Source organism: Artemia sp. Qi Xiang Cuo, chromosome 10 (assembly GCF_049724085.1).
Source record: "Artemia sp. Qi Xiang Cuo chromosome 10, ASM4972408v1, whole genome shotgun sequence".
Lineage (NCBI taxonomy): Eukaryota > Metazoa > Arthropoda > Branchiopoda > Anostraca > Artemiidae > Artemia > Artemia sp. Qi Xiang Cuo.
In genome coordinates, this window is record NC_142803.1 from 46,989,410 (window position 1) to 47,005,962 (window position 16,553).

The following is a 16,553-nucleotide window of genomic DNA, read 5'->3' on the forward strand; positions in this document are numbered from 1 at the left end:
CAACAAGGAAATGAAACCTAAGAAAGCCTTTATTCAGAAAAAAAAATACAGTGAATTGCCAAATAGAGCAGAATATATCTTATAAATGTACCTATTGGCCTATGATGACCCTGAGTTGCTAAATGTATTATTATGTATAGTCTCAAACAAGGAAATGTATCCTAAAAAGTGCTAATCAAGTGAAATAAATACAACACATTGCGCAAAATATATCTTTGATTGTACCTAATTCACTGTATAATGTCATATAAATCTACTTAAGCATGAAAAATTGTATAGCTCTAGTCTACTAAAACTTAATCCGTGAGATATCTAAAAAAATTAACATAGATCAAGAATATGTCAGTTAAATCTAGTAAGCACAGCAAATTACAAATAAGTGCAAAGTTTTTTTTTATGATTTGACCTTAATCATTCTAATATGGCACATTCATATTCTTTAAAATTAAAAAATAACCGCTAAATTATCTAAAACCACGAAATATTATCTAAGAATGAGTCTAGTTAATGTTCTAAAACAGTAAAAAAAAAAATCCTGAGAACGTACTATTCTACTATTCTTGAGGTTGCTTATCTGTTATTTGTACAACTTTTTAAGAAATATATTTTTTTTAAGTTGAAGTATGAACAATGAGTTTTAAACTTAGAAAAAGATGCTATAGAACGTTTGGTCATATATAAAAATAAGAAAATTACGGTTTTTTTCTAAAAATTTCTAAATTCTACAGCATCATTTTTTAGTTAGGGGGTCCATATTGAAGAGAAAGCAAAAAGGCGCTCAGAATAGAAAAAATAAAACTAATTTATCCCATGTATAATTTTCGGAGGTCGCTCAAAATCTTATTAATGCTCTTTTTAGATTTAATATTACTCTATAGTTTCCTTTGAAAGCCTGAGCTCAAAATTATCTCGAAAACCTACCTGTAAAACATGCGGCATTGTTTTTGCATAGGTCAGCATTTCTGTCAGATGCTGAATTGTATAGTTAGATACACCGATGCTGCGTAATTTTTTCTCTTCATACAACTCTTCTAAGCCTTTCCAACTTTGACGGCGAAGTTCAGAATTCCGTGAATTTCCTGGAGACAGACCCTGAGTTCCCGGCCAATGTATGAGATATAAATCCAAGTAGACCGTTGAAAGTTTCTGAAGCGACAAATAAACTGCTTTGACTGACTTTTCATGGCCCTGATCTTTAGGAGCTGCGAAAAAAAGAAAAGAAGCTGTCTATGTACAAAATGAAGTACTTAGGAAAAAATAAGAGTGTACTCAAGACTATTTGCAAAAACCTATTTTAGGAAACAGGGGGCAATTTTAACACAATAGTAAATTGTGTATATTGTGATAATATTACAGTAAATACTCAGAACCATGAGATTTCAAGGGTTTCAGACCCCAAGACGGGTCGTGCGCATACATAAAATTCTTAAGGCCGAGAAGGCCAATAGAAGAACGTACAATATCTAACTAATTTTAGGTATATTACTTAAGTAAGTTAATTAGGTACAAACAAATGAGATTCATAGATACATATATGCACACATATATTATATATATATATATATATATATATATATATATATATATATATATATATATATATATATATATATATATATATATATATATATATATATATATATATATATATATATATATATATATATATATAATATATATTCACCATCTTGTATAACTTCGCATGACGTCATGACAAAAAATTCTCTTCCAGCTCTTCCCAAGTAAATTTAGTTTTGCTTGAATTGCGTTATTATATAATTCAGTAGCAGCCATGCGTGTTCCATTGAAAATACCCTCTGAATTATCTAAATTACGTATTAGCATATTCAGCAATTTTAATTGATTAAGAAACTCTGGCATGAATTTAATTCCTCCTTCCTGTTTATCCTTCACCGGCACTTATATCGCCAGGGGCGGCCCGAGGGGGAGGGGGGCAGGGAGGGGCGCGCCGCCCCTCCAAAATTTTTGGGAGTCGGTAAAATTTTCGCCGAAGGCAAAAATTTCGGCAGAATTTTTTTAAAATTGCCCGAAATTTATCAAAATTCTTTATTTCTGCAGAAAATTCGGCATAGCGAAAATTCAGGTAGTGATTCGGTAAAATTTACGAAGATCGCCCCCCCCCCCAATGAAATTATTCTCGGGACGCCCCTTGATATAGCATATTCCTTCATTCCACCGTGATTTTGATTTGTATTCTAACCACATATTTCTTTGTGCAACATTTACGTTTGAAATTCAATATGGCTTAAAGTGCACAAATGTTAAGGCGAATGGAAAAAGTAACTTAGCTCCTCCCAATGGGCCTATATTTTTTGGAAGCTTACTTGATATTGTTTCTTCAAAATAGTTCAGAAAATATTCAATTGATTTTATCATTATATTAGGCTGCCTAATACCATGTTTTGTTAAAAATAAAACAATTCATTAATGAAATGATTTTTTTTGGCGGCTAACCGTGTTTGACTTTTGGTTACAGGCTCACTTTAGTTGATTATACGATTTTATTTTATATTGCAGTATATAATTTTTTGTTAAATACATAGAAACGGTGTTAAGCATGTATCTGTTCAGTCTATTTATGGATGAGATTTTCAGCTTTATTCAAACAATAAATGTTATATTATAACCTTTTTCGCTTTAATTCTGATAAAATTACACGTGAGGAAACAGCATGATTTTAACTTCTCTTTCCATGCGTTTCCGAATTTTTGGGTTTATTCCAAATTTTCAAAATAAAAATTGGGTTCTCCATAATTTCTCCAAAAACTAGCAGTCGTAAATACATGAACGTTAACAAGAAATACAAAACGGTTAACTTCTTAACGTTTGTTTTCGGAGAGATTTCAGAGAACTCCAACGAATATTTTCCAAGAAAATTCAATTTTCAATATAATTAGTTCTATCTGTTATAACTATAATAATAAACTTGTAACAATTATATTTAAAAATAATATTAAAAAAAAACTTTAGCACATACTCACCCAATTTGGAAGTAATGAAAATGTCCTCTCGTTTTAATCCATTTCGAGGCAAGAATACAGACAAAGATTCGGCAACTAAATCCTCGTTACGGTAGCCCGTAGCGGTATCTAAAATAACAAATCTTTTAATTGATCAGCTATTAGAGATAAAATAAATTTTTTAAAATTTTGTAAGCACTCCATTTACAATGTGCTTTATAAGAATTAAATCAAGAATAAAGCCAGATTTTTAAAAGAAACTGAAAAGAAAAGTAAAAACTTAAAAGGACTAAAACTATATTGTGTAGGATTGAGGCTGTCAATTCTTAATGTCCTAAGACTTTGCACTTTTATTTATTTTATTGCTATCGGTTTTCAATATTATATTCAGGGATATCCTAGCTATTCCTTTCAACCTTCGCTTTCTTTGCTGCAAAGTGACAATCAGGAGTATTGTCCGTAATAAACTAGCTTGCTGCCCAAGCAACAGTCATCACAGGGCCCCAAGGCCCATATAAGACTTCTAAAGGGTGTATTAATCAAGGAGATATGTTTTGCGAAGTTTTCAAAGATATGTTGCAAATTTTTCGCTTATCAAATATAAGAGCGTTTTCTATAACAGTATTAGAAGGCTACTAACACTTATATTAGAGGTTGTATAGGAAAGGCCTTCCTATAGATGTTGTTAGACCTGGAAGTAAGTCCTTCCCATCTCGATCTAATTATCATACGATTTATAGTTCATTTACAAACTCAAGGAAATTTCGGTGTAATGATTGATAGTCAATTTGTATATTATTTAGTAGAGTTTTTGGTACGAGTTTAAGAAAAATGTTAATTAAATTGCATGGGACCTACTATATCATTGCGTCAACATGTTAGAATAGCATTAGTGAATTTCAAAAGAAATATGTTGGATTTAAGCTATAATTTTAGTAGTATGTCAAGTAATGGTATAAAGTCTACACGGTGACAAATTTTCACTATCTCAAGTGCTGTCATCTCAGCTTTAGTTATAGATGGCAGCATAACTGAATTTTAAGCTAGGTTACATTGAGTTTGGTTAAGAAAAATATTAATTAAATTTTGTAGGATCTACTATATTAGTATGTCAACAAGTTGGAATAGCATTAGTAAATTTCAAAAGAAATATGTTGGATTTAAGCTATAATTTTAGTAGTATGTTAAGAAATGGTATTAAATGTATAATAGAATTCCTGAGAAGGAGTAGACACCAACTTAAAACAACAGGTAAATGATATTTAGTTGAAAATTTCAAGCCATGTTTAGGAGGATATAGAGCAAAATCAGTTCTATGACACTATGTGCTTCCAGATTGTCAAAGGGTGTCTCTACAATATTCCAGGAACAGTAAAGGGTATTCCCGCGGAACTTTCAAGATATGTTGGTGGGAAAGTTCAAGTAAATAAAAAAAACATTATATGCATCAAAGGTTTCCAAAAGGGCATATCTGTAATTTATCAGGAATTGAGAGCGGTTTCAAGCCAAAACTTTCTAGGCATGTCGAAGGAATATTAAACTGAATCATAAGAGAATAAGTGCATCCTGGTTGTCAAAGGGACACATTTTGCAATTTATCAGGAACAGCTAGTGATATTAACTTGAAACTTTCAAGGCGTGTTAACTAGGACATTGAGCAAAATCGAAAGAAACAATGTGCATCTAGGTTGTTAAAAGGGTGCATGTATAATATCTCAGGAACAGATAAAATTATTATATATGAGCTTTCAGGGCATATTAGTGGGATTGTTCAACTAAATCAAAAGACACTATGTGCATCCAAGGTTATCAAAACCACTATATACTATTATAATTGTCAAAAGGAAGTTTTTTGCATTTTATTAGAAGTGATTAATGCTATTAAGTTGAAATTTTCAAGGCATGTTAAGGATAATATTGAGATAAATCAAATGACATCATGCACATCAAGGTTTTCAAAACGACATATCTTCAATATATCAGGAGCGTCTAATGGTTTTAAGTTGAAACTTTCACTACAACCAAATCGGGGATTCAAGATTCTGCATAACTTAGACCCCAATTGTTGAAAACCGCTTACTTCGTAAAAATATTAGATTCTGAGGACAATCAATGAAAATGTTTTTAAGGAATTTCACTAAAATTCTGGCGACGTACCTTTACCATAATCAGAATTCTCAAGGGTCATATGACCTGAATCCAAACCTAACTAAGAGCAACTGTCAAACTACTATCGCTGCAGAAGATCTTTCTTTTAGTTAGGCTGGTTTCTTCCTACGATATTATGTATATGACAAACTTCAAACTTCCAACTATGTTTTTTTTTCTCTTAGTCTAAATTACCAAGGACACTTAAAATAAAATTTAGTTCAATAAATTGGTTAAGTGGAATGTTACACAACCATATACGTCTATATGTCAACCAAATAAAGAACGTGCGTGAAAAATAAGCAGAAATGATCGAAAATATTTCCCTATGTACCTCCAGAAAGTGTAAATTTTCTGATTTTGGTAGCAAAAGAAAGACACTGCCATTAATTGGCAGTAAACTTTCTGGAAGAAAAAAAAACAGAGGTAGAATGATTAAAACATGCAAGAATATAACCCTAACATCTTGTTTCCATATAGGAATTGAAAGGAAATGGAAATATCGTTGAACATCACAAGATTTAAGCTATAATCTAATATGTTTATTATAAAAGTTTTTTTTTAAATTAAAACTTTATATTATTAGTTAACTGATTTACCCATAGGATAATATTTTAGAATGACCAGCTATATTATTTTCTCTTACTTATCCCTGTAGTTAAATACTGGTATATCAATAGTATCTTTTTCGTTCTAATTTGAAAAACATAAATTTTCTCATTTAATTTGGCATGTTCTCAATACCCCATATTTGTTCAAGAACAAATTGGAACCCTTGGTCCCAGTTTTGTCAGATAAATGTCCCTCCCAGATTTATTTCTTTCAGCCGCTTTAATATTTTACGTCCATAGGTGTTACAGATTAATTTTCCTATTATTTTTTTGACGGTAGTGTTTTTCTTTTTAACTATGTACGTGCTTACTAGAACACGAGGGACAACGTATGCTGTTAGGGTAGTTAACTAGTCCCCTAGTAGTTCTAGTATTGGCTGGAAAGATTCATTACCACCCCTAGTAACCCCCACCGCGTGCTGCGGCTAGCGGACTGAGAGGAAAAGTCCATTTTTAGTTAGTTCATTTTATAACGCGTGACTGTGAATATAGTATGAATTTTTCTATGTACTCTTTTTAACTTTTCACCTTAGATTAAAACTAAAGGGTTAACTAGAAAATCTTATCAGTGAATTTTGGGATTGAATGTGGTCAGAGATCACCCAATAACGTTAGCATAAAAGAAACATTGAAGTAACCACGGAAATCCCACTAATTTGGGACCAAAGAGGGATCTAACTCTTTGCGCCATTTTTGCCTTTAAAAGTGGTGAACCCGCACGATAATCCTCCAATAAGTGGTGCCAGCGGTACTCACACATCCAATAAGTGGTGCCAGCGGTACCCGCACACTCCAATAAGTGGTGCCAGCGCCACACCCCCTCCAATAAGTGGTGGCAGCAAGAACAGGAATTATTAACAAAGTTGATAATAAAAGAATTCTACGTTTTCGAAGAGACAAGTAATTTAGCCTACAAAAGTAGCCTATTGTGGTGGCATATAAAAAGACAAAATTACGCATTTAATTAATAAAATTATGAAAGTCTATAATGGGCTGTGGGCCTTGTTAGACAAAAATAAAAAAGAATAACGTGAAATTAATGAGTTGAGTTTACAGTAGGAGAGTCTCCGTATTTAAAAGTATTACAGGGTTTAAGGACAGATAAGAAAACGTTGAAAGTTGGGTTATTATTTGAGTGAAGTGGCGGACTTAGAGAAAATCTTCAGTGACGAAGATTATAAGAGCATTGAGGACAGCAAATTAGAAGAATTTGTCAGTTTGTGCGCATATTGGACAAGGAAGGTGGGAAGCACCTGTCCTATTGAGTAATCTGCCCAGGAGGAGATTATATTTGGAATACGAGTATCCAGGGAGGATACGTGATTTGTTTTGCAGGGTAGTTCCCCTGTTTGAGTTTAGTCCAGCTAATTCACTAGTGGAATATTCGCGTGGTTTTTCTGATTATTTTCTCGTCCAACCCCTGTTAATTCGTTTTTCGGAGATATATTTCACCCGCGTAAAACTTCTTGTTGTGAAAGAAGTTGTTATTCCCTAATGAAGTCTAGACATTCCGGTTATTTGAAAAATTGTTGAATCTCATTACACGGAGCTGATAATTCACAATAGTAATTGCGTACCTTAATTTTTGAGTGACAGTTTTTGAACTTACCAAGATTGACTAATTGAATAAGAGATAACATAATCAAAGAGAAGTATACGTGGTAAAAGGAGAGGGTACGAAAAAAAGTTAGGAAGGATATATGAAAAAACAGAACAAACTAACCCCTCAGAGTCTGTGTCAAATGAAGGGAAATTACGAATAAAAGAAAATACGGATAGAGATAGAACAGATATAGAACAAATGAATTCAGAAAAGGAATTGAAAAGAAATAATGACAAACGAAATTTCGAAATTATGTCGGACAGAGATGAGATTAAAAGGGCGAGTGAAGCCCATAGAAAAAAAAGAGAGAGAGATAGAAAAGAAAGGGAGAAAGATAAGAGACAACAAATATTAAATTTCATGAAGGAAGTGAGAGAACGAGATAGACGAGCCAGAGAACGAGAAGACGAAAGAGATAGACAAGCTAGAGAGAAAGAAGAAAGATATCACCAAGAGTTTAAAAGAACCATGATAGGCCTAATAGAAGCCCGCTGGGGAATTCCAGAAAGGGAGATTTTATCAAAACTAACTTCTAGGCTGTCAGATAGCCATAATAATTTGTCCAAGAATCAATTGGGAGAAAACGAAAATTACCACACATCAAACGCTTTTACGAGAAAATATAATACTTCGCTAGCTACGGGGGGAGATGAACCGGCCCATAAAACAAATGGGAAGGCTGTGCCACCCTATCGGAAAAACGGAATACATGATATGCGTGTTCAAAATGTCGATAATCCACAAAGGGGTGCGGAAATAAATAGACCAGATAATATTGAAAATAAGACGCGCGAAATTGATTTTTCAGGAAAATTTGCAAATAATAGAAAACTTGAAAACACTTTTAATGAATATGAGACGCTAACAAGTATAGGCCAAAATGAAACACCGATTGTACCACAGAAAAAGGAGACAAAATTTATTGTACGCGCTTTTCCTCGGAAAGTTCGAGAGATTTTTGTAGAATATGAAAAACCTAATGTCTGAGTACAGTTCCCATTTGATGACGAAATAATTGTTTCTGCGGTAAGAATAAAGAAGACTAAAAGAGAGAAAAGAGATATTATACGGAGATACAATGAAGAAATGCAGTCAAGGATGAACACTGAAGTCCAATTCAGATTTCATGACGATTTATTTAATGCTACTACAAAACAAAAGAAAACTAAGAGAGAGAAAAGAAATATTAAACGGAGCTACAATGAAATTATTCAGTCAAAGATAGTGGACACTGGAGTCCAAATCAAATATAACGATAATTTATTATTTTTCGCGAATGACAGAAAAGTAGAGACGAAAAGAGGAATGTAAAGAAGAGACAAAATTTGGAGAGTCAGCCTGCAGTGGCAAAAAATAAAAAAATGTTGGATGGGCTTTGCCTTGACAACATAGATAATAAGGGGGAAAAAGAGGTCAAAGACCCATGGGGAATAAAAGAAGATGGTTACAAAATAGATATGGCTGCCATGACACTAAGTGGGGGAAGGTTGAGAGATTGAATGTTATGTTAGACTGTAAAAATTTGGAAATGAATCTGAGATTGGTATTATCAATTCAAAAAATATATTGATGCTTTTTGAGGGGGAGGAATCCCTAGGGGAAGATCCCCTGCGGGAAGTTGCAAAAGTTAGCCATTTTCCTCAATGCACAACTGGCGGACAAGTTGTGATCGCTTTACCGAGATTTTGCCTTTCTGATCTGAAGTCCATGGGGGATACTCTCTCCAAGTCACTTCATACTTCACCCAAAGCGTTGTCCAGCAACCCTATTCATAGTTGTTATTATTCATGGGAATCGACAATTATTCCCGGCAAATTGTATTCAGTGGGAGATGTATCCAAATTTCATTTTTAATCAGCATCAACGTATATTCTTCAGTTAATTATCCCGGGGGAGGGAAACCAGAAAAAGCAATTCATGGTTCGCTCAGATTTTTACTTCATTTTCCTAAACCCTTATCGTTTTCACAGGCCTGTGTATTTTCGGCCTTAGACTATTTGAAATTATGCCAAGGGGCAATTTACTTTTTTATCGAGATTTGGGGTTGTTTCCACAGATGGAAATTAAGAGGCTAGTGCAGCTAATTTTTCACGATGGCTGGCATCATCACATGTGCCAAAAATTGATTCTCTGCTCCTCTCAAATGTAAATTCGTGAGAGCAAGAAAATTTTTGTTTTTGATTGTGCTGTGCACAATGAATTTCTAGAGTCCCGAGGAAGACATCCTACAATTATTTCCAACAGAGGAGGAAGAGAAACTGCTGAAAAATGAGAAAACTTCATAGTACCCCATACTACTCGGCAGGGCAGAAACCCTCGCACGGCAGGAACTCTCAGGAAGAAATGAACCTGGAAGACCTGGAAGACCAGAGGGAGATAAAAAGGAAATTTAGTGTTTATTTGAATTTGAGATTGTGTTTGAATTTCCAGCCAATCCAACGGGAATGTGGGTCATTTATCTTAGGAGGGAGGTGTTGGAACCCTTGGTCACAGTTTTGTCAGATAAATGTCCCTCCCAGATTCATTTCTTTCGGCCCCTTAATTATTTTCCTTTCTTAAGTAATAAATATTAATTTTCCTATTATTTTTTGACGCCATTTTGGGTCCTCTTAACTGCGTACGTGCTTAATAGACCACGAGGGAAAAGTTGCGCAGTTAGGGCGGTTGAACAGTAAATCAGTAGTCCTGGGATTGGCTGGAAAGATTCTTCACCACCCCTAGTAACCCCCACCGCGTGCTGCGGCTAGCGGGCTGAGAGGAAAAGTCCATTTTTAGTTAGTTCATTTTATAACGCGTGAGTGTTAATAGAGTAAGACCTTTTCTATGGACTCTTTTTAACTTTTCAGCTTAGGTCGAAACTAAAGGGTTAACTAGAAAATCTTATCGGTAAACTTTGGGATTAAATGTGGCCATAGACCATCCGATAACGTTAGCATAAAAGAAACGTTGGAGTAACCGCGGAAATCCGACTAATTTGGGGCCAAAGAGGGATCGTCCCCCTCCAGTAAGTGGCATAGCAACTCTTTGCGCCATTTTTGCCTTTAAAAGTGGTGACCCCGCACAATAATACAATCCAATACGGGTGTATTTATCGACTGATATTTTAAATACTTATTTATATTTGGGCTGTACAGTCCTTTGGTTACGCCTTTTCTGCAAACACGAAATTTTCTGCTTGTTGATCTTCTCGATTCAATGTTGCAATAAAAGAGACTTAAAACGATGAGAAACACGTTAATAATTGTATATTGACAAAATAAAAACCGGGGGAAATCCTGCTTTTCAGGACTGAACAGACAAAAGATGGCGCCAGGGGGCAAAAAGCATTTTCATTTTGATGTTCTTGGTACTTCAAGAGTATCTCAGCCCTTTAAATCAATATTCTTAGTTTATCACGATTAGAAGAAAGTATCCTGAGAATTCTGTTTCCCCAAAATTGATCAATCTTTCGGCGAGAGGGATTAGCCAAGCAGAAAAAAAACAGTTTCGGTCGCTGAAAAAGGATAAGCACCCAGAAAATCAAAATTGTTGTAATTTAGAGTTTTTGGGAAGCATATTACAAATAACCAAAAATTTGATGTTTGAAATGTTTTACGGGTTGACAATTAAGGTGATTATCGGTTTTAAGTGGACTTAATAAGAAAAATCTTGCACCAGAGGAATCAAGGGCGCCGATTCACGAGAATACAAGCAGGGGCAAAGATTTTTATTAATTGTTTCAAAAAGAAGATAAATACTAGGTGTTTTTCAAAATCTGGAGGAACTATCGCCACCTCCTCAAATTAGTGCCTTTAAGACGACTATTTTCACATTGAACTTTGCTTATTTTCTGTGCTGTAGGTGAAATTGTTTACACAGTTTTTTTCATTACATCACTAAACATGTTTAAGCTAGACCTGATTTTTAGAGCATTGTATCAAACAGTTCGTGGTAACGAACTGTAAGTAAGGAGCAATGCGGCTCAATAGTAACCGAAACTCTAAGAAACAGAGTATTGATAACAATAGATACATCAAAATAATTAAATTTTGATGTCTATTCAAAAAGCTTATTACGTGGGAGGATATTTCCATGGAGGAATTTTTATCAGAGAAGCAAATTTTCGATGGAATGGGAGTCGGGTTTCCCAGCATTATTTAAAAAACGATCAGACATTGAATAAAAAAAAACAATTTTTTCAACTGAAAGGAAAGAGCAAGATCAAAACTTAAAACAAACAGAAATTATCACGTGTATGAGGGGGTCGCCCCCTTGTTAATACCTCACTCTGTACGCTAAAGTTTTTTTAGTACTTTTAAAAGAACAATTTATTCTAATTAAACGGCCTTTGTGATTCAGGAGTTTGTGATTCTTAAAGAATTGGGACAAAATTTGAACTTTAGCGTAAACAGTTAGGTATTAACTAGGGGCGACCCCCTAATATACGTAATAATTTCTGTTTGTTTTAAGGTTTAATGTTGCTCCTTACTTTCAGTTGAAAAAAACTTGTTTTTTATTTAATATACTATGGACTATGTATGAATTGATTGTCTGTCTAGAAGAGTTTAAGGAGCTTTTAAAAGAAAGAGAGCCCCAAAGTTACTATATTCATTTTTTTTTATTTTGAAGGATTCAAATTCAACTATTAGATAAAAAAAAACATCCTAAATAATTACATACCTATGCTCCTATATCCAGCTTCTAACGCAGCCTCTATAACGGTTGAAACACATTCTTGACCTTTGACCTGATACATTCCAACTACAAGAGGAGAAATTACTTGAACGCTATAATTTAGTCAAGAGATATACCTTGGGATTTCAAGTGACCATACTTAACTATATTTTTTACCACTGTATGACTATTCGAAAGCTTTAGGCGAAGAAAACAAATCTGCCTCACTATTTAAAATGTGAGGTAAAAAGATTTAAGAAAATTGTAATTAGGTAAATTTATTAAGTAACTAAATCAAATGGCAATCTTGGGCTCGCATTCATAGATTCATCGGGCAGTTAGAATATATAATCATAGGTTAAAACCTACAAATTAGAAATAACCTACCCTACATAGCCAAACTATAACTTCAAACAAAATTTTAGAGCAATAATATTCGAAAACGATTATATCTTTAAGAAACATGAAGAAGAACAAAATTTGCTATTGAGCAGGACCGTTCGTAGCAATTCATGCAGCCACCAACCCTTAAGTTTCAGCTAGATTCCTTTTATTCATAATTTTATTAATGCAACAGTGGATGAAACTTGCTCGAAAAATTTGAATCAAATTCGAATCATAACAAAAATCATACTTTAAAGCTCATATTTTCTCTTAATCTACATCCCGAAACTCTAAATGCTTACTCTGAAAAAGATTTTCAGGTGTGAGTAACCGTACGTGTGACTAAACGTATTTGGTTTTCAGTAAAGTGCAATTATGTTCACGTCTTGAGAAGGCATGGGGGTTATCAGCCCTATTCATGGTAAGTTTTGCTCCTTTTGAGTTTGACTCGGATTATTTGACTTCATTTCTGCTCATTTTCGGCTTAATGGAGCTCTAGACTTTTCTTTGAGAAACTTGTTTTGTGGATAAAGATTTAAATTAATTTCTGTTTTTTTATTGATATAGTCTTTTTCATGGAAAAAAGTAATATTTTTTACCTTTTCGGCTTTTTCTATTAGAATCCATAGTATGGGCTGCTATTTTTATGTTGGAGAAACTTTTTTTTGATCCTAACACAAACAGTATTTTTTAATTTAATATTATAAGTCCTGAAGGTTATCTGAAAAATAAAACTTAAATATCATTCCCAAAAGATTCTATCTATGCTCTTTGACAACCTGGATACACTTACACGCTTTTTATTTATTTAAATTGTAAGAGCAGTAGTAGTAATAAATAGTAATAAACTTAATATTCCCGAAAGTTTCAACTTAATATTCCAGTCCTTCTCAATATATTGCTGAGCTGTTGAATTGGCAACCATAAACACAAAGCCTTTTGATTTAGTTTAAAGCAACAATTTGTTTTAAAGCATAATGGGCCAATTGCATAATTGTGGGGGATTGATATCCCTAAAAACCGAATATCCCTATAGACATAGTTGCAGGACCGTTTTACTATGCTGAACACAATGGCTTTCTCAAAATTTTGACTGAATTTATTTGGATACTGAGTGCGCTTGAGAGAAGGGCTGCTTGCCCTCCAATCTCTTGTTATCGTTAAAAAGGGCACCAGAACTTTTATTTTGAATCGAATTAGCTCCTTTAAAAGTTTCAATTATATTTCTAGCTATTATAGAGTGGTGCTGCCTGTGATATTGCTTATATTCCCTTTTGAAAACCAGCATGCATACAGTTTTTTCGTTTTATTTAAAGTCCTCCTGAATGTTCCCTAAAAGTTTCACCTTAATACCCTTAGCGTCATTAGTTACAGTAAATGTAGTGGTAGTATGAAAAATATACACATAGTGCCTTCTGGCTAGTTCAAAATCCCCCCTAACTTACCCTTAAAGGTCTAACTTAATAATATAAGTTGTTCTTCAGATATTGCTTTGTTATCTTTTTGAAAGTCCCCATGCTCATAGATTGTTTTGATTTAGTTCAACATTTACTTCAACGTATTAAGGTGAAGCCTTAAAGACTTCACCTTAATACCCTTAGCTTGCGCAGTGGCCATAGTTTAGCAGCATTGGTAGCAGTACGCGCAAAGCACCTTTGGTTTCTTCAACATCCCCTTCAACATACGCTGATAGTTTCAGCTTAATATCATCAACCACTCCAGAAGCACTAAGTGTAAACAATGAACGAATTGCCTAACTGACAGCCCTTGTCCTGAGGACTGTGGGGAGGTTGACGTCCCCAAGGACATAATTACTGAACCTTTCAACAGTACTGGGCAAAATAGCTCTCTTAGAATTTCGATTGGATGTGTTTAGGGGAATGATAGGCATGGGGGTGCTGATTGCCCTCCGTTCACTTTTGACTCTTAAAAAGGGCGCTAAAACCTCCAAGTTCCAATCAAATGAGCTCCAACCCATCCAAAGTTTATGCGACCACCTGTTCGATAATAACCTTATATGCCACTTGGCATAACTTACAACCCTTGCCCATGAGATCTGAGGGATTGTGTCCGCCCTAAAGACATTTTTATATGATTTTTGGACTATTGGTAACAATATGGCTATCTCATAATTTCAACTGAATACGTTTCTGGAAAAGAGGATGTCGGGGGGGGGAAGGGGGGGGGCTAGTTGTTCTCTCCCATGTTTAACTCTAAGAAGGGAACTAGAACTATACATTTCCAATCAAATGAGCCTCATCTAAAATTCACATGACCACCCTTTCCATAAAAACCTTATATGCCCCTGGGGTATAGTTTAACCCCACACCCTTAACCCCCAACCCTTAACCCCAGACTCTGGGAGATTCTGTCCACCACAAAGGCCTTCTTAAATGATCTGTGGACTATTTTTAAACAAATGGCAATCTCAAAATTTCTATTGGATGCATTTGGGGAAAATACGACGTGGGAGGGGAGGGGGGGGGTTGGCTACCCCCGATCACTTTGACTCTTAAATAGGGCACTAGAACATCTTATTTCCTATCCAATGAGCTCCCTCGGAGTTTATACGGTCACTTTTTCCATAAAAACCTTATCTGCTCTCGGGGCACAAATTACAACCCTTGCGCTGAGGGGTTTGTCATCCTCAAAGACATAATTTCCAGACCTTTCAACTACATTGAACAAAATAACTATCTCAAAATTTGGATTAGATGTGTTTTGGGAATTGACAGGCGAGGAGGGGAGGGACTTGTTGTCCTCCGATCACTTTTGATTATTAAAAAGGGCACTAGTCCTTTCAATTTCCAGTCGAATGAGTCTTTTTCGAAATTTCTACGACAAAATGGCGATCTCAAAATTTCTATCACGTGCATTTCGAGAAAATATGAGGTGTAGTAAATCATAAAAAGGGCACTAAAACTTCTGATTACCAATCCAATGAGCCCCCTCCGAAGTTTATTTCACCACCCTTTCTATAAAACACCTTGTATGCCCCAATTGCATAGCTTAAAACCCTTTCCCTGAGGGCTTTGGGGGTTGTCAATCCTCAAAGACATAATTCCCGGACCTTTTAACTATGCTGAGCAAAATGGCTATCTCGAAACTTTGATTGGATGTGTTTGGGGAAATGGTGGGCGGAGGGGGGGTTGGTTGTCCTCCAATCAATTTTGACTATTAAAAATGGCACCAGCCCTTTCAATTTCCAATCGAATGAGTCCTTTCCGAAGTTTCTACGACAACTCCTTTGACACGAAGTACCCTGAAAAAACAAAAACAAAAAAAAAAGACAAAAACAAAAAACAATAGTAATAACAATGCATTGTGCCCACGTCACTCTTTACTTAGGTTGCGCTATTGCTCTGCCTATTATACGGTTAGAGGAGTACCTAAGACCATAATCAGACAAATACTCTTGAGATATATAACAAATCTTCCTCAGCTTTTCAAAGCACCCACATTTCAGAACCATGTTTGACCACAGTTATTCTCTCTCTCTCTCTCTCTCATAGAAGCAATCTTGGCATAATGCACCATAATATCCCACAAATTGTTTAAAGAAAAAGAAGCAAAAGACCATACCTCCAATCAAAGGCATTGAAATTCCATTTCTCAGTTTCACAAGATACGATTCTTTGAGAGCCATCTGTATTCTACAGGAATATTAAATTGAGCACAAACTTTTAAGAAATCTATTTATCTAATAAGCTCTGCGTAGGAATTCTATCAAATATTTGTATTACTTTCGAATAAATTAGTAAAGTTCGCACACAAAAACAGCAATTAGTTCTTTAAACCAACTCCTTATCAACTAAATTGAAAATGTTAGAGATGGCACTGCAAACAATGGCTTTATGCAAACTATGTTATTCGACTTTTCCATTTCTGAATTTGCTATTTGTTTTTTTTTTCTTTTTTTTCACAGACCCTATTCTAAATTAAAATATTACAGAACTGAGATAAACTGTGGTATAAAAATCCTTTTTTCTTTTGGTGCAATATTTGTACAATGTTTTTTAAAATTTGAAACTTAATTTTAGGAATTTCAATGCAAAATATTTATTGCATTTCCATTTATAGCGAAATAAAATTCCTATGCTTTGCATTTTAGTCTTATAAAAAAAATTAGACTCGCTTTGGATACACGATTGAAAACTTCTTTTATAAACAGAA

The 16,553-nt window shown here is 34.5% G+C and overlaps 1 protein-coding gene across 1 annotated transcript in view; it reads right to left on the bottom strand.

The window, feature by feature from the left end:
- LOC148947829 (9,11-endoperoxide prostaglandin H2 reductase-like) overlaps positions 1-16,227 on the bottom strand; it is a 36,591-nt gene extending 20,364 nt beyond the window's left edge. Inside the window, exons 1-4 of the mRNA XM_089095110.1 lie at positions 15,963-16,227; positions 12,003-12,083; positions 3,003-3,110; positions 918-1,202 (exon numbers count right to left, since the gene is read on the bottom strand). Coding sequence (XP_088951236.1) covers positions 918-1,202; positions 3,003-3,110; positions 12,003-12,083; positions 15,963-16,026 — 538 coding nt within the window. The 5' untranslated portion in view covers positions 16,027-16,227. The remainder of the gene's footprint in view (positions 1-917; positions 1,203-3,002; positions 3,111-12,002; positions 12,084-15,962) is intronic.
- Between the last annotated feature and the right edge of the window lie 326 nt (positions 16,228-16,553).